Source organism: Varanus komodoensis, unplaced genomic scaffold, assembly GCF_004798865.1.
Source record: "Varanus komodoensis strain SLA01 unplaced genomic scaffold, ASM479886v1 scaffold9, whole genome shotgun sequence".
NCBI lineage: Eukaryota > Metazoa > Chordata > Lepidosauria > Squamata > Varanidae > Varanus > Varanus komodoensis.
The window spans coordinates 28,394,682-28,414,479 of NW_025336598.1; the positions used below are offsets into that span (position 1 = coordinate 28,394,682).

Genomic DNA, 19,798 nt, shown 5'->3' on the forward strand with positions numbered 1-19,798 from the left:
TTTTTTTTTAAGAGTAGAGAAAGTGTACTATTTAATTGTAAAACCTAAAGGAAATGCTTTATTTGCTTGTCTATTTGTGCCATTCCATTATACCACAGTGCCACCTAGAGCTTATATACGGAAAAGCAGAAAAGTCAATCCTCATGCTTGGATCTCAGTTCTGCAACAAAACTGAAGGTAAATACAGTGGATTAACAGTCTTATGTAGAAAAGTGATGGAGAATGAACAGGAAGACAGGGCTAGGTCTTTTCATGAAGCAGTTGCTTTATGCAGAAGATTGCAAATGCTGAGCCATTTTTCTGGCTCCACTAACCATTTTTTGCATAAAATTGAGCCCCAGCCTCTAAGTCAAGAATACCGGGATTATTTTGTGTGCCTGTGTGTGTGTGCGCGCGCTAAAAGGGTCTAAGGTAGGCCAGCAATGCACATGTAGCAAACTGTCCAGATAATTTAAATGGATGGTAAAATAAAAATAAGGGGAAAGTGTTACTATTTAGACTTGAACACTTGCTTGTTTAAATGTCCAACTTATCCTACAGATGTCTATTCAGAAATAGATACTGCTGAGTTCAGTGCGATTTGTTCCCAGATACTGCTGAGTTCAGTGCGATTTGTTCCCAGGTACATCAGGTGTGCAGGACTGCAGGCTTCACCTGCCTTCTTTTGGGAATACACACAGGGAACCTACAGCATTAGTGAGCTAGGACTGTGTTAACAGAGCATGTATACCCTGAGGCCACACTGATCAAGAATGCAAAACAGCAAGAGCACTGGGAGAAATGGACCAGGGCTCTCCATGTTTATGATAATCAGAGTGTCACCATACTACATCTTCAAAAAATCCACACACAGAACATTTTGTCAGCCTTTCTAATTTTTGCATCACACAACCCATCCCACCCACCAAATGCCACATTGTTCTTTTTTCCCCTGAAAGTTGACAGAGAATGCCTTCCAGTTAAAAGAGTTGTAGAAAGAATCTGACCCATATTTCTCCCTTTCTTGTCATGGGGATGGAGGGAGGCAGCAGTGATGGCACTGCCACATTTAAGAAGGAAAATCTTCAGCACAGTGGGAACAGAAGAGACTTGGTGGTGGCTTCCATTGCAGCAACAGCAATATCAAACTTCTGATACAACTCAGATGCTAACTATTTCGTCCAGTATGATCATGATGCCAGGGAGACCTCTGCTTTGAGGACGTTTCACAAGCATCATAATGACAACACTGGCACAACCTTAATTGCAACATCACACAGCTATGACTGTAAAAAGAATCCATGTAATCATTAGCATTTACAATGTAATCAGGTTGCAAAATGGTAGCTTTCTTGCCCACAGTAGGTTTTCAGATTTGCTATTTTTCCCCTGGTATTCACCCAGACAATGTCTGGAAGAAATGGCATTTTAAAACTAAATTTAATTCTGCACACCCATCATTTTACGACCCAAGAGCTATTCTTGGCTTTGCCTGGTGTTATCTGCATGTCCTAGCACAGTGTATAGAGGAAATCACAAGCTGGGCACAAGCTAGTTTCTTGCAGCTAATTGCTTTCAAACTGGAATTGGAACTGGCAGAAGAAGTGGCTCTAGTTTTAAGACCTCCCCACTAGTGACAGATTGCTGCTCTAAAACAGCTGTTCTAAAAAAGGCAGCCTAGGAAGCCAACAAGCACCAGTGAGTAGTGTTAGTCATTGCTCTCGAAAAGAGTTGGAAAACGTATGGTCCTCCACAAGACCTACAGCTTCTATCAGTCCTTATAGCCTATAAAGCTAACAGTAAGGGATCATGGGAACTGTAGGCCAAAATAACTGGAGGGCCATCTGTTTCAGTCCTATCTTGGCCACGGATTCACTGGAACCTCTTTGACACAATGTCATTGTTTCTCATCCCTCAGTCCATATAATTCTTTAGGGGTAGATAAGATTGGAAGTGCACTTCAGTCACTAACACTGCTGTTCTTATCAATACCAAGAGGATATCACACATTGGAGAACAAATATTGAATTTATGCCACTGTTAAACAATATCTTATAAAATCAATAGCAGAGTGTGGAGCAACAGCAAAGTATGGAGCAAAGCTTTTCTTTGGGACAATATGATCCTTCATCAGATGGATCTCTCTTCCTATCAAGAATACAATGGCTTAAAGAAACTTCTTCCCTCAAAAGCCCCTCCATGCATGATTACTAGTCAGACAGTTGTTAAGGGAAGAATGCTATATAATTTGTCAAATGGCTGCCACATGTAAATCTGTGTGTACACATTTGTGATCATGGGCTTGGATACAGATAGTCTATTTTCTAAAGTAGAAAACCATTCAAAAGACTACATAATATTGTCCAAAGACATGTGGACCTTCTTTCATGGGAGCTTTAACCACTTGGACACCAGTATCCCAAAAATGATTCCAGCAAGGTAGAAGAAGGGAAATGTTCACACACAGGTACTATCACATGTTGCTTATTTTGCACATGTGACTGTGTCCATGTATCAGTGACATGACATGAGTAGGGTGGACATATGTTCTACTTTACGAAGGACAGTCCTATATTTGCTGGGCTCTGGGAGGACAAGTCTCATCATTCTGAAGGCTTCTCCAATCCACATCCATTTGAAACATCAATAGCTATAAGAAAGAAGAGCCGGTCAAGAGTTAGCCCCTGGACAGCAGGCAGAGTAGGCACACAGTTTACTTGGTCACTGTGGCAACATCAGTGTAGTTGTATTTAAATTATAGTAATTATTTCTAAATGTGCACCTGCACATATAGAGGCAAATCCACGTCCTCTTCTGTGGTGATGGATTTTCTAACGGTGCGTAAGTGGCCACTCTAAGCATGCACCTGTGACAAATGCAGCCCTGGAATACATTGCTACAGCATGCTCTGAAATCTCAGTGCAGCCAGCTCTCATGTACTTCAATTCATCATGCCTCAGCATCGGTCTGTTTGACTCAAACATACTCAGCTATATTGCATCAAGTATGTGTTGCTGGACCCTACTGGACCATAGGTGCTAGTCTACCCATATATTTAAGAGCACACTCTCATGACCTTCTTCCTGGCATGCTGCTTTACAGGGGAAGCACTGCAGCTTTTCCATCCACAATCTGAAGCGGTATAGTCCGAAACAGACATAAGTACATCCTGTGGGGTTTCTGATCATGTAGCCATTTCTGATCATGTAGCTTTAGGTCCTGATCTAAAGCCAAGCCACCTCTGTGTTAAATTGCAAAATATGCTTAGGGGAGCCTATATGCAATGAACCTGCCTGGCCCATAATGACACATTGCACAGAAATGAAATTGATCTTTACCCTTCGATTCATCAGCCAGATTTATAATTAAGGATCACCTCTTAAACAAACTCTGTGGTAAAAAGAGCAGCAAAAGTCCCCACCATTTGTAGAACTGTATGGTCCTTGGTGACATCAAGAGGTTCTCTTATACCAAACTGTTTTGTTACAAATTGTTATTTAATTGAAATAATATAAAGCCTGGCATCTATTCCTGCAGGCAATAGCTTAAAAAACAACAGCCCTGCTTCATTATTTTACTACTGACCATTTCCAGTTTCCCCAGGTTGGAAGAGTCCTTCCTTTCAAGCAACCTTATCTAGAAGTCACCATGGGGACACCTTCCATCCAACCCATCTGCCTAAAGCCATACCCAGTGGCATTTCATGCATGATGTGCCACTATAGCTCCCTGACAGCAGGATCCATCCACTGCATTTCCCTGAGGAGGGGTTGTCCCCAGCAGGTGGGAGGGGACAGCCATATACCCTGTCCCTCATCCTACTCATCTCCCTGGATTCATATTGTATATAGTGCAAAGCTACTTGCTTATGAAGGAAGTTAATGCAGATTTCACCCATGCAGACACATGTGAATTATTTAAAATTAATTACTGCATTTAATACACACACATGATAACCCTAAGATGCACATCCTAGGGCCCCCTTAGTATGCAAGACAAGTTTCAGGTGCCTGGAATTTCATGATCCTGGTGTTCTGTTGTTGATGGCCAGACAAAACACACAACCTCTTTTATTATATTCCCCTCACTTGTAATCTGAAGTGATACAACCTACCTAATTGACTCAGCCCTCTCCTTCTGCTGCTTCTAAGACCCAGCCTTTTGTACTGAACAAACTGGGCTTGCATTATACAATTGCCCAATATCAGAAGTGTATTTGGTTCCATATAGACCACTCTTAGTGATACCAATCAGGAGACAACTGCAGCTATTTCATCTTTTCTTTCTTAATGGATTTGCTTCAGAAAGCCAAAGGTGGAACAATTGGTTGAGAAAGCACGGGAGTGATGAGTGGAAGACAGCATTATTTAGACCCCACACATACAGTAAAATTACCTAAATGAAACAGTGGTGATAGTGCAGTAAAGCCTTGTTTAGAAACATCACAGAAGTATATTCAAAGGGTGTTATTTTTGTGTCTGAGGATGGACACAGCTATGTTTTTCACACATGATTGGGACAGCAGCCTGGCTTTTTCACATTTCCATCTCTCACTGTATGCAAGATTAAACACACATGCACAAATGCAAATAGCAGCTGTCAAAAAGTCTAAGCAGGGAAAGAAAAAGAAAAGACAGAAATACATCTAGGGCCAGCCCTCTGAAGCACATCTGACCAATGTAGGTTTTTGCTTTAAGTAGTATAAGCGGAATAATCCCACTTGCAGTGATATCAGGAAAGTCAACTTCACCTTGAAATTGCATTATTTTGTTTTTAAAGTTTTACTTTAAGGCTTTTGGTTTGCAAAGAGCACATTTACCGTGTCTGGGTATGCACATACATTTTTATGACTTATGAATCATGACATTTAATTTTCTTCATCAACATTAGCAGGTATTTATTTACAATAATGGTTTACAGCTTATCTAGCACTAGACAAATTTCATATTACAAAATGATTGCTGAGCAGAGGAGGTGTGAGTTAATTTGCATTTAAATTCACTTTGAAAACAGTGAAATCCTGCCACCTTCTGGACAGCCACAGAACCAAAGGGGGAAAAATCCTGCAGTTAGTCCCTAGTCTGCACTGGGAAAAAAAGCCCTCCTGGTGAATATTAAGTATTAAGTTTTATACAAAAAAGGGTTGGCAATATTAAGCCACGGACAAAACAATCGAAGTCAGCCTTGCAAGCAATGAATGTGGTACCTTTATTACGTTCCCACTATCACTTTATTAATAACCAGTGGATATTCTACCAAAAAGATGCCAGAATATGAGCATATTCCTAGTAAAAGTTCATTTACTGATTAATAAACACCTGCAGGTAATTGCTGGTATTGGCAGCAGATCCAGGAAATCTACCAAAATGTGCAAGTTTCATTACAGTTGGTTGCATTTGAGAGACATGAATGAAAAAATTATTCCAACCATCTTGAAGCTCTCCATTTATATGGGGTCCAATAATTATTATACATCATTGTACATAAGGATTGTATTGTATTGTAGTTATTGTACAGAAGGACCCCAAATAAGTAGAGCAGTCCAGGAAAAATCCAGAGGGGGGAATGCATCCCCACATTTATCCCCAGTCAATTCAGCACAGCCAGGATGAGCATCATCATGCAGCTGGGAACGTGGATCATGACGTGCCTTTCCATGATGCGGCTTTGGCTTTGCACTCAGATCTATTTTGCTCTGCTTGGACAAATGTAGCTCAGATCTTTCTGTATCTATATACTGTAAAAGCTCTGCATATCAGGAATTTGGTTGCTTGGGAAAGTTTATAAGAAATTGTGCAGTACCTTGTCTTGGTCACAGAGCCTAGCTGTTGCTGTGCTTGAATGAGATCCACCAACTGTTTTTGGAGTGCCATGTCCTTACCATGGGCCTGTCTTATGAAGGGATGTTCTAACAGATGAGTGACAGATGGTCGGTTTTCAAAGTCCTTGATGAGGCACCTGAAAAGTACAGCAACCAGATCACTTACGCATTGATGTATACATGCATGCATGTCTGACTCACATCTATTATTAACTATTGACTTCAGGAATGTTGGTGTTTGTTAGAGACTGCAGAATGGGCTAAATATTTGGTTGTCCTATATATGTGAATAAATCAAAAATAGCACAATTTTATCTCAACAGTACAGTAAAATATGTAAGTGCAAAATCTGAACAAAAATCTGAACAAAATAATTTAAAGGCATATAAGGTTATGGTATATCTACCTTCTTGATACTATAATACAGTCTAAAATAATATTTTGCATCAAATTCTCAAATTCTTTATATGCTACCAAACTAGAGTTAAAACTGAGTGATGACTAAAGACAATTCGAACTAACTGGAATTATCTGATACTATATTTTAAAGTAATCAACCCTATTGTGGTGCTTAGCTATATGTACAGAGGACCTGATCCTACTAAAGTTATTTGTGATGAATAACTGCATCCTACACAAGTTTGCTCAGAAGTAATTGAAGCTTAAGCTCACAGGAACCAACATAACAATTCAGTCACAACTAACTTGAATCTCACAATTTTGATGGGACTTCATCACAACTAACTTTATCTGATTTCAGAGAGGAGAATCCATAGTTATTTTAAAGGAATGTCAAGCCAGAGGTTTCCTTACAAACAAAAGTGACAAAACTGAGGTTGTCATACTTCAGACACATCATGAGAAGGCAAAACACTCTGGAGAAGACAATCATGCTAAGGAAAGTCAAAGACAGATGACAAAAAGGGAAAGCAAATGCAAAATGGATTGACTTCAAGAAAGAAACCACGGTTTAGTTATTTAATTCTATTTATTTTTATATTCTGTCTTAAATAGTGTGGGGAAGGAAGCAGAAAGTAAAAGCGTGGGGACAGAAGATGATAGGATACAGGGATTATCTTTATGTTTACAATTTTAAAAAATCAATAAAGTATTGATTAAAAACTAACTCTAAAAACCACAGGACTTTGAGGGGGCAAAAAAGCAGAATTCTAAGCAACATGACTTCATATTAAGCAAAAATAATGCAATCTAAATATAGAAATGTGATGAACGCCAGACAAATTCTTTTTAAAAATGCACCCTATTATGTCTGTTTGCATTAGTTTATTGAATCTGATTTGGTTCAGTTGCACTATTTGAGAATCATTTGAGAATCAGCAAATAAAAGTTTAAATGTACCATGAAAATTATATTTGAACACATACTATAGTTTCATGTAAGTTCTAGTCAAAAATGAATTTATTTGACTACACATTTCCAGACTGGCATCTAATTTATTTCAAATTTATCTATGTTACATAGAGTAGTCATTTCTTATACATTTTTAAGCAATGTTTCAAGATAAGCATCAGGAGCTATTCTCAGCAAACAGGCAAACAAACTATTTTTATACCTCAACAGGTGATCAGCATGAATGAAATGTACAGTCTTCTAAAGTTACATCTTCACAAGTCATCTGTATTGCATATTTCATTAATGACAAAAGGTAAAAATATACTCACGTCCCAAAAGCCCAGCCTTTATTATTTTTACAGAAAAGTAATGTTTGACTCCTACAGTAACATCCACCAGTAATATCTCCTTGTCAGAATAACTTTCAAGTCTTTGGTTGCCCAGAGCTTTTCTGAATATCCCAGGGAAACACAGGATAGAGAATTTTCATTCCTCTGTGGATTGGAGCTTTGTGATATAAAAACTAAAGCAACAAAACCTACCATGTCTACCCTCCTACTGCAGAGGTTATAAATACCACTCCCGCCCTCCCATGAAAAGAAATCCATCATTTGGCTTTTATGGGTTCTGGTTTCTTTTGTTTTGTTACCCATCATTTTTTAAGAAGTCAGTGTGGGCCGTTATAAAATAGTATGCGTGTCAGTCTCTACAAGTTTATATCTTCACCTGCAGAAAAGGTAAATCAATAAATAGCAACCACCAGAGTAAGAGAAAACTGCAAGCTGCTTTAAAATTGACAATATGTAATGGCACTACTGGTTGTTTATGACAAACCAGTAAAATGAAAGGTCAGGATAAAAAGAGAACCTGTTAGGAAAGTACTTAATATACATATCGTCAAAGCATGGATCATCCCTATGTGCCATTCAGAATACCAGAGCTTACTCAGCTTTCAAAACCTTGAAGGAAAAGGCTCTCTTAACCCCCCTCCCCACCCCCATCTAGTACTGTGCAGGTACATTTGTTCATCATCAGTGCAATGGAGCAATGCCATGGACACAGCCACATGGAGGATGTGGTTATCAGTTGATGGTGTCAGACTCTTCCTGGCAGTGATTCATGCATTAGGTAAAAAAAAGTGACCCATCATTTGCAGGAATTAGCACTGTATGGTCCTTTCAGATTGTATTTTCCATGCTGCTGTCACTGATCAACTCACACTGGACACTGTAGGGCATATTTAAATCTCTCACATACCCAGAGCCATCCACCATGCATCTAAATGCACTTGCCTTATTAAGAAAAATTGGCAAGATCGGGACATTTTTATATATATATACACAGAGAGAGAGAGAGAGACAGAGAGAGAGTGCATGCGCAATTGAGAGAGAGAGGCCTAAAATGCAAAATGTGCAATTTCTCTGTCCAATGCAGGTTTCCTAGAAGAAAAACTACACAACTTCCAGCATTCTCCTGCAAGCCATTTCAACTATTTTAGAATGCAGGGGGAGCACAGAAAAGATGGGAAGTCATAAAATGCATTATGAGAAATGGGGCATGGTCATCTGGGAAGCCCAAGAAATCTGGATTGCGATGTCAAAAAGGCCACATTTGTTCTACACCACCCTACTAAAATATAAATTATAATTATTGTGGCTGTGGCTTGGAAAAATGGATAGAATTGCTGAACAAAGTGCCTCTGAGCACATGCTCAGCCCAGGAAGATGATTAGAATGGGACCATGCTCTCCCAGGCTTTCTAATTTTAAGCAATCCAACTAAGGACACAAGACTTTTTATTGTCACTATTGTCAAAGTACTGAGAAATGAAAATCCATGTTGATCTACTACAATTCACCTGAAGATCTACCAATAGATCCCAATCTACATTCTGCCCATCCCAGGAAAATCTGCAAAGTACTAAGAATGATCTGGCAGCATGGTATGTTACCTGCAAGTAAGGGGGTATTGCATGGGGCATTTGATGTGCAACCACCATTCTGTACCTATGGATATTTATGGATACATTAGAAAACAAGATGATGCTCCATTTCAGTTCTATGTCTAAACTGCACTTTTGTGGGCTTTCTTTAAGATCAGAGAAAAAAACAGACTTAATTGAAAAAGCAAAAGAAAGTACCATTTCTACTTGTGTATTTGCACTAATCTACTACAGTGCCACTTAGTGATCCTATAGTGGAAAAGCAGAAAGGAAAATGCTCCTTGTATAGTGTTTAGCTTTCAATCTGTAACAAAATTAAAAGTCGATACGGAGTACTGCCTACGAATTAAAAGTTTCAGGAAGAAAAACTACCACTGACTATAGAAGGATGTTCTCCCTCGTATTTGTGTGTATAACTGCAGTGTTGTTGCAGCATAAGCTTTCATAGAGCACACCGAATTCATTGCCTACATGAAAGGTCAACTTCAGAGGAATTCCCCTGTTGTTTAGTGAGCAACTGTTTCAGATCAGCCACTCTCTTTGAAGCAAGACAGCGCCACCTCCTAGGATGTGCTTGGAAGGCAATGAAATGTTTCAGGATTGATTGCAGGCTACTTAAGCCACAAGAGAGAAGCTGTTCTGCCACCCTCCCTGACAGATACATACTAGACAACTCTTTCCTGGGTAGAAGTCTGACATTGCCCAAACTGTCTTCTATCCCATATTGCATGTTCAATAATACCTGCCCTTCAGGAATGTGTCTTCATAGACTCACACAACCACTAACTTGCACCTCTTGCTCACCTGATAATACCATACTTCCATCACCACTCAGAATGGTTTTTATTATTCTGCATGAACAGCATTGGGAAAATGCAATGGCCTGGCTTTCCAACATAAGGACAACACAAAGCAACATTCAGTCATTTTAAAATTATATACCACAACCAATTCAGGGCTTTCTGGGACGTGTACATTATATTAAAAATTAGCAATACCCTCCCAAAAATCCATAAAATACAACAACATTACAGTAGGAATAAGTATAGCAGTTTCAAATCCATTAAAATCTATAAAAAGGTAAACAATATAAAATAAAGATATTCAATTTATTAATCGTTAAAATAAGACAGTCTTCACCAAGCACTGAGGTGCTGCTGATAAGGGCACTCAGTGAACTTCTTTGGAGATCCCATTCCAAAGGTGTGGCACAACCAATGGGAAGGCCCTTCTTCTATCTCTCAACTCCCTCTCTTCCTTGAGGGATGGTTCTTTAAGAAAGGCCTCTGATTCAGATCTTAAAGAACAGGCAGGTAAATATGGAAAAAGTTGGTCCTTCAGGTATCCCTGTCCCAAGCTGTTAAGGACTTTATATGTCAGAACAAGCACTTTAAATTGGGCTCAGACCTCAACTGGTAGCCAATGTAGGAAATACAGAATTGGTGCAATGTGGGTGTGTGGGATGGGTATTATCAGCAACTGTGCAGCCCTGTTTTGAACCAGTTGACGTTTCCTGACCATCTTCAAAGGCAGCCCCACACAGAGAGAGTTACAATAGTCCAACCAGGATGTTACCAGGGCATGGGTAACTGTGGCCAGGCTCTGTCTGCCCAGGTAGGGCCAAAGCTGGTATATCAGCCAAAGGAAGGCACCCTGGCCACTGAGTCTATCTGAGACTCAAGAGATAGTTCTGGGTCCAGGAGCACCCCCAAACTACAGACCTTGTCCTTTAGGGGAGAATGTGACCCCATCCAGGACAAGTTGGGGCCCTCCTAACCCATCCACCCACCAACAGTACCTCCATCTTTTCTGGAATGGGCTCCAGTTTATTTGCCCTCATGCAGTCCATTACCAAGTCACTGAGAAGGCACTGAAGCCCAGGTTCAGAATGGACACCACCTCAGCTGGAATTGATGTAAAAGAGAGATAGAGCTGAGTATCACTGGCATATTGCTGTGAGCTCAGACCAAACCTTCAGATGACCTCTCCCAGAAGTTTCATGGCATAAATGCCATGGAGCACAGCAACTATCCCCCAGCACCACCATCTGGACCCAGTTGGCCAGGTAGGAGTGGAACCACTGCAAAGCAGTGCCTCCAACCCAGCCAACCTATCCAGAAGGACACCATGGTCAATGGTATTGAAAGACACTGAAAGGTCCAGGAGAATCAACAGGGTCACACTCCCCATCTCACTCCTGGCAAAGATCATCCCACAGGGCAACCATGGCAGTCTTTGTCCTAAAACCAGGTTAAAGCCTAATTAAAATGGATCCAGACAATCCATTTTCTCTAGGAGTACCTGGAGCTGCTTGGCTGCTGTAAGTTATCAGACCATCACCTAGAAGATTACAGTTCTTGCAATTTTTAACTACAAAATGATTTAATGTCTATAGATATCCTAAGGTATCTACCTGACCTAAGCTCTGGATTCCTTGAATACACATTGCATTCATGGCCCTGTGATGGTTTTATGAAGTCCCCCTCTACTGTCAAGGAAGGCTTAGATCAGAAGATTCAAGGAGGGATCCAGGCTGAACTCTCTCTGTACGCACGGCAACGTTTTGGGAGCAGCTGTCACTCTCCCTCCTTAAAAACTGATCTAGCACTCAATTTCCAGTTTCTTCAGGGAAGATTAATTTAATGTACCATTCCCAAATCAACCTAGCCAGCATCCCATCAGAAATTGTTGAGGTTACAAAGCATGATGGTTTATGAGATGAAGCTGCACAATATGGGGCAGAACAACCACAGGTAGAAAGAACAATCATTAGGAAGTTTCCTCTTGTTCAAAGATAAACTGTTTTGTTTTAAAGTCATGAAAAAGCAGCAGATGAAACTGAACAGCAGTGTCAGGATATATACTGTAAAGAAAAATGAGTCAAGCACATTGCACATTTTGGCAGCAGACATTTGCAGCAGTAATGGCACACTAATGTGAAACTAGTTCTGGATGGTAGGCAGAATCCAGTACTGTTCTGCTAGTCCCATTGTGCCCCATGGGACTTACCACTAGCACTTCTTAAAGGTATAGCAGGCATGAGCAGAAACATGGGCTTCAGGAGTGTGAAGGTCAGAGGAATAGCATTCTGTGAACTCCACTGATCCGGCTTATCCTAGAAAAGAGTGTTTCTGCTCTTTCTGTTTGCTTTCACAGCCATGAGTTTCCCATTGTGCTAGAGCAGAGTCAACACTGTATCCTGCCTTACATATTTTTACCTATGCCAATAACAACCATAGGGAAAAGATCACTTTCTTGGGCTCAAAGATCACCGCAGACAGTGACTGCAGACAAAAAATTAAAAGACGCTTGCTCCTGGGGAGGAAAGCTATGGCAAATCTAGAAAAGCATACTAAAAAGCAGAGACATCACCCTGCCAACAAAAGTGCGTATAGTCAAGGCTATGGTTTTCCCAGTTGCGATGTATGGCTGTGAAAGCTGGACCATAAGGAAGGCTGAGCGCCAAAGGATTGAGGCCTTTGAATTGTGGTGCTGGAGGAGACTCCTGCGAGTCCCTTGGACCGCAAGGCGATCAAACCGGTCAGTCCTAGAGGAGATCAACCCTGACTGCTCTTTAGAAGGCCAGATCCTGAAGATGAAACTCAAATACTTTGGCCACCTAATGAGAAGGAAGGACTCCCTGGAGAAGAGCCTAATGCTGGGAACAATAGGTGGCAAAAGAAGAAGGGGACAGCAGAGAATGAGGTGGCTGGATGGAGTCACTGAAGCAGTCGGTGTGAGCTTGAGTGGACTCCGGGGGATAGTGGAAGACAGGAAGGCCTGGAGGAATGTTGTCCATGGGGTCGCGATGGGTTGGACGTGACTTCGCGACTAACAACAACAGTTCTGGTTTACCAAGTAGCACAGAGTACTAGACTATGCAGCCCCCCCCCCCCCCCACTAAAGAGCGCACAGGCTGGCTTGCACTCCAGCCTCAATACCTCAATACCAAATGCATGTGCATTGCCGCATATGTGTGAAAATCAGCACTCTCTTGAACTGCCACCAAAGGGAAGGGGCCAACTGAGCACTGAGACTGCACTCAGTCCACACCCCCTTGGCATGCACAGTAAAAGGGAAATTGGTTTCTACACATAGGTGCAATTCATGATTCATGGGACAGGTGCATGTGTTTTTCTTGGGCAGCTACTTGGTGTTCTTAATTATTTTGCTATCAACTGAGAATTAAATGAAGATGAGGAGTTGGCTTGTCAGGGAGATATACAGTGCTTTGAAGTCTCCCTTCAAGGGCAGCCTTCCTTCTTATGAATCCACATAAAGCAATCGCTACAAGCAATAGTTTCCAAAAGAGGCCATAGTTTTGCTTCCTTTCAAAAACATCATATTCATTAAGGATATGAAACTTAGTCAAAAGTAGATGAGTGGAGTATCATTCAGCTTTATACTAAAGATACAATCAACAGACACTATGCAGTTATTTCATTTTTCCTCCTTAGTGGATTTTTTATGGAAATAAAGGGAGTCACAAGAAGAAGACTATGTCAGTTGGACACCCACCCCTTAAAATTCTTTGAATGAGGCAGAGCCATTGCATGATCAAAGCCTCAACTGACCCACCTCCAGTGCCCTGTTTTGACTCCAATCTTGTCAGCACTCAACCTTCTGAGTTGTTAGTAGAGAGAATGATAGATAACAAAAGAGTAGAGGTGCTGGTGCATTCAACAGGTTAGCCAATAATGCATATCACAAATATGGGAGCTATTCAACACTCTCAAAACACATTTGTGTGCACTTGTTGGTTAGCATCTTTGGTTTAATCAATCCTACAGACATGTACCTGAGAGTAAGCCCCATCAAACATATGAGTGAACTTGTCTAGGACTGCACTGCACAATACATTGCAATAATCAGTGTGGTGTAGCAGTTAAGAGCACAGGTCTGAGACTCAGTCGATCTGGGTTCTAGTCCCCACTCAGCCATGGAGCCAACTGGGTGACTTTGGGCCAGACACAGACTCTCTGCCCAACCTTCCTCACAGGGTTGTTGTTGTGGGGATAAGATTGAGAGCAGGAGGAGGAGCCACTTTGAGTGCGGCTTACATCATTCTTTATGTAAATAAAAACATAAATAAAAAAATCAGTGAAACTAATCATGTAGGGATGTGAATTGCAGTTTAAAGACCTGCTTTTGCCTTCCGACCTGCAGTCAATCTTACAAATGCTGTTGATGCATCAAGGCTCATGTCAGTGTTCCATATCCATCATGTGGAATTCAATTTTGGGATCCATATTTAATATAAATCTATAGGCTGCTTTGATACAGAAAATTCAAGCTATAAGATTCCTGAACTTCATTCTATAAATAATTCTGAAGTGACATGATATGTGATACATAAATAATAACTCACATTAACAAATAATTGCATGGATTAATATTATGGTTACATATTAGTGTATGGCATATGACCATAGATAATAAGAGCAAAATATGTTGAAAAGAAAACAAATGCTGTGCATGTTGGCCTTGATGAAAGTCAATCCATTACCTAATTTTAAATTCCAGCACCTTCCATTTTGTTTTCTTAGCTGAAAATTAATCCTCAGAATTCATTAGTGTCACTACATTAAAGAGAGTTTGCAGCCATTTGTTAGGTTACCAAAATCTAACATTCAGGTTCCTAAATACCAATTTCATTCTGTCACAATTACAGGCAAAGATGAAACATTTATTCAGCAGGAACAAGGAATACACAGGCCAGATTCACAGAGTTTCTGAAAACCCACAGGCGGCTTGCATTTGGTTGATAACATTGTGTGACTTGCTCTGCTTTAACAATGTAAACTGTCATTTTGCAGCCAGCAAATCAGAAGACTGAAAGGGGAAGCTATTCATCAACCATCTGATGGGAACAAATATTTACAAATGAATAAATGGATAGAAATAGATTTTACAACCACAGCAGAGGTGGTGGCATATCTTGTCAGAAACAGCCCACCTCCACCAAATAACACATTATAATGGTCAGAACTGATAGTCCAAGGTTTGCATTTATTTTCTAAACTGGAAAAGGGAGAAATCTAAGGCAGGCTAGGCAACGATTTACAAATTTTCCACCTTAGACGAATCTCTCCAGATCGAATACTCTGCTGAAAAAATGCTTTTTCTTTTGTGACAAAACAGCACTTGGGGGAGGTCCTAGTCCAGATGGAGGCCATGGCATGTGGTAGGACTTTCACCCTTTTCACTCTTTGTGGTCCAAGCTGCTTTTCATTCCAGGCAAAAAGTTATCTTGGGTGATAAGTGCTCTCAATGAAAGTTCTCTCACTGAGTGAGATAAACAGGTTTGCGTATCAGCATTAGGGATGCATGGACATGGTTAAATCTATTCCATCTGCATTTTGAAGATTTCCAAGCATTTGTCATTCCCTTGCCTGCTTATTGACAAAATCAGATGGACAAATGAGAATTCAAACACTCACATTTCAAAAATGTACAGATCCCCCAAAATGTGCATTTTTGTGATTTAGTCTGGGGTGGAATGAAATTTTCATTTGTTTTTTTCTTTCTTTCTTATTTTCCAACAATGATATTTGTGTAAAATTACACAAAGTTAATAAAAATGGGTCACAAGTGCACCAAATCTGTGCCACTCAGGAAAAGCTGGTCTGCTGCAGAATCCATTGGTCAGAATCAGAGCAATCCAGGCTCATGTGAATCTATTCTGGATGTCTCTAACATCTCTAATCACAATGGCCTGGAGGACAGCTATCAACTTTTTTTGAATTATCCAGGTATTTGCTTGCTCACAAAAAGCATAATTTTGTACTGCTTGTTTGGCCACCACTGAAGCAATGTGACATACTACAGCTATTTGGCTTTAACATCCAATTTAAACTTCCTTTGAACAGTATATGTGTGGAGGGTAATAAGGCAAGCAAAGGGGCAACTGGTCTCCTTTTCTTACCCTCGCATCTGTTTATTTGGGATGGATGGCCACAGGGGGAAAAGATGTGCTTAGCAATCTACATTGGCAGGTTTCATTCTGCAAATGTAATTGAGGTTTCTGTAACGTGTACTGGTTAATACTGCCTTCCCTATGTGTTAGCCTTGGATAACTGTAGAGGGGAAGCCTACATACATAGAGAACTACACAGACCAGCTTCCCCCAAGAGCTGCCCAGGCACACACCACACCCACTGATGTGTGAGCCAATACCCTTCAAAAGGAACTGGCATTTTGATGGGGCTCCCTCCATATGTCCCAGTGAAGAACCCATGGGGAGCTTTGCCAAATCAAAAATAAAAATCCCTTTTAAAAGGAGCCAGAACGACAGCTCCTTTCAAAGTGGATGGCCTACATTTTTATGTTCCTGACCACCTAGAAACTGGAAAAGTTAGCTCACCCTTTGGGCAGTCTAGTACAGGAAGGAGCAGGAGGAGGAAAAGATTGATTGTGGTGGGAAGGGGAGAGAAATTGGTCCTGCTGCAGCATTCCCTGAGATGCCTGTGGGAGGACTGAGGGGAAAGTCGAAGTGGAGAAGGAGCAAACATCAATGGTGGGTCTGATCGAGTCTCAACCAAAGTACCATGGGTTGTTCACAGAACAAGCAACACACTGTGGCTCACTGCCACACTGTATTGCCGTGACATGCAGATATGCCCACAGACATCAAAATACTGTTAGAGAACAACTGACCTGAGCTTCATTGTCACTCACCTTTCTCCTTCAACACTCTGCCATCATGTTACTAATTTTTTTTCCTTGCATGAGTGTAATAAACTCGAAGGCAATTATATACTAAGTTTGAGTTACAAAGTTATGCTGCATATTACTAACTGAGGCCATCGTTCTGTGATGGCTTCTGGCAAAGCTAAGTGAATCACAATATTATTTATTTTATATTTCATTTACTATGAAAAAGCATAACCTATTCTTTGGCCAAAAGGCTTTGCAAGGGGCAGCAGAGTAACAGCTCCAATATTTATAAAAGGCTCGGATAAATAAAAAGGTTTCCTGGAGAATACTGAAAAGATATTGGGTTTGGCATCAGGCAAACTTTATTGGGTAAGGAACTCTAGAGCCGGGGTGCCGTAACCAAAAATGACCTATTGGCAGTCACCAAATTCCTTTCCTCCAAGAACTAAGTGGAGGGGACAGGGGGAAAGTCACAGAGAAAGGCCTCAGATTATCTTGATATCTGGGAAAGCTGATGCATAAGAAAGAGAAGTGGTCCCAAGCTGTTTAGGGCCAGCACTGTAATTCTCTTAAGGAACAGGCTATGAGCCAGTGGAGCTCTGGTGAGAGAGGCTCCATTCTACTGGTCCCAGTTAGTCATTTATCTGCTTACTCTGTTTTGGACTAACCAAAGCTTCTGAGTAGCCTTCAAAGCCAGCCCCATGTGTGAAGTCTAAACAAGATGTAACAGCTACCCCAGTCTAATCTGTAGTGGGTAGATGCATTTCACCGTATCAGCTGCAACACAGATGTTAATTTTCCCCTCCATTAACCACTTCAGCAGGCCCACCAAAGATGTTCCAGAAAGGAAGCTGAGCCACTCTGTGCTCCCCTGGGGCAGATCCCAGTACTGACAACTGACAGGAGGTGGACTGAATTATTTTCTTCTGGACATAGAGACAATACTAACGGCTTTCCATCTCCAGAATCATTAAGCTCTTTTCACAACCTTCACATCTTATCTAGCTTTCAAATGTGAATTATTATAGACACATTATTAATTGACAAGAAAGACTCTAAGGCTTGTCTGTTGTTCACAAAATGACAGAGCAAAACAGCTACATCTTCGACGTCATACCATCATCAGAGACATTTAAACTATTTGAGTGTGTGAATGAGAGAGTGAATCTAAACATGCAGCAATTTAACATCTGCCATAGCTTTTCATTTAAGCCAGCTCTCTCCCAAGTTTAATGCATGTAGGGTGCAGAATGGGAAAGAATGAAAAACCAAGCTCCATTGAAAGCTGTCTCTCTGCATGGTTAACCTTCCACACATTTTCCCTCATAAGCATCTGTCAGAGATGGCTCATCCCTGCCTCTGTCCTATATACCCCTGGCTGAGCTAGTCAGTCACATGCTGCAGAAAGGAGAGGGGAGCAAGCACATTTTGATTTCTGGGTAATGGTCCGGTGATGTGCATGCCCCTTCACACCTGCTCTCCTGTTCCCATACCTGCCTACCTCCAAGTGGCTGTATGAGACCACTGCTGTAGAAAACAAAAGGATGGAAAGCAGGGGATGCTCTGCCTGTAGTCATTTGCCTTCCCCTTTATGTTTTCAGAATTAGAAATATAGCATTGTTATATAACCATATAGCATTATTTATAGCCCCCTCACCTCTGACAAATTTTCAAGAAAGCCACTCTCCCTGACATGCAGATCATGTGCCCTAAAGTAGCACCACACGATTAAAAACTATTTTTGCACTACTTTTTCTGCAACACACAGATTCTACATAAAATTTGGTGTATTACACAGTATTCAATTATCAAAACTGCAAAATAGACATTCCAGTACACAGGACACATTTATGTTTATATTGATCCATCTTTTGGAAAGAGGTCTCATAAATTTCTAATGTCCCTAATGAAAAGACACTCAAGTATTGGAATGCCACCAAACTGGGCTGTAATAAATTCTCCTACAGCAAAATTCTTGGAGCAATATTTATTTATTTATGCTGCAGTTTTAAGTTACAGAAAGCCTTTGAAGCTGTAAAAGAACTCAGGCTCAGATCTGAGGCAAATACAGTTGACAAGAGAATAAATTCTTAGTCAGTCATGCAAGCTTTGAGGAATTAACTCACGGTGGACAGCTCTGGGAACTCTAGGGGCCAGTTTCAATGCCCAGAACCCCCAGGGGACACCCTCACCCTGCTGTGCGCTGCTGGATTTAGGCAACAAACCGGTGGCCTAAAAAGGCAAAGCCCATCTATAATAGCCTTTCCAGACTACTGTCATGATTTGTTGCCAAAATGAAGTAGCAAACTCTTGGTTGCTTTGCTGATGCCACAGCAACAAATTTGGCAGTGATCCAGAGCAGCAAGGGCTTCACTGAAGGCCAGGGGGACATATGTAGGCCATGTGCCATGTGTTGCCTGCCCTGATCTACATAATATCTTGTGTAGCTTGAGTCTTATTTTTCAAGCCAGAGAACAGAGCAAAGCAGAGCAGCTTCACTGGCTTGTCTTTTCTAGACATGTCTTCATATTAGCTTAATTCTGCCTTACCTGCACCTTCTTTGGGCATCTGAAGATTGATTCACTGACAATAATTCCATGGGACACTGATAGTCAAATCAAAATATCCCTTGTGAAAAGTAAATCTCAACTATTTGAAAGGGACTTAAGAGTGCGCAGGCTGTGTTTGCACAATCAGAGCCTAGGTACTGTAACCTTCTATCTTAAATAGCTTAACAACACAAAATATCAGTGCCATCATATACGTTTCTCCTCAGAGTAAGTCCCACTGGGTTCAATAGGGGTATTGCCTGATGAGTGCCTCTACAATGGCAGCCTAATCCAGAATAGCAATCTGAGGCTGGAAATTTTGAAATTCTGACAACCTGACACTCTGCACTTCAACCAATGTAAGAAATTACTGGCCCCTGTAATAGGCAGGAATTATGAGTCCTTCAGGCTGGCCAGATGAATTGTCACCATAATAGAATTCAACAACAAACCAAAGCAAAAAGTGTAAACTGATTATGTCGCTTACACTGCATGGGCAA

The 19,798-nt window shown here is 40.9% G+C and overlaps 1 protein-coding gene across 1 annotated transcript in view; it reads right to left on the minus strand.

Moving 5' to 3' along the window:
- MYO3B (myosin IIIB) overlaps nt 1–19,798 on the minus strand; it is a 210,217-nt gene that overhangs the window by 140,959 nt on the left and 49,460 nt on the right. The window contains 1 exon segment of the mRNA XM_044418298.1: nt 5,781–5,936. Coding sequence (XP_044274233.1) covers nt 5,781–5,936 — 156 coding nt within the window.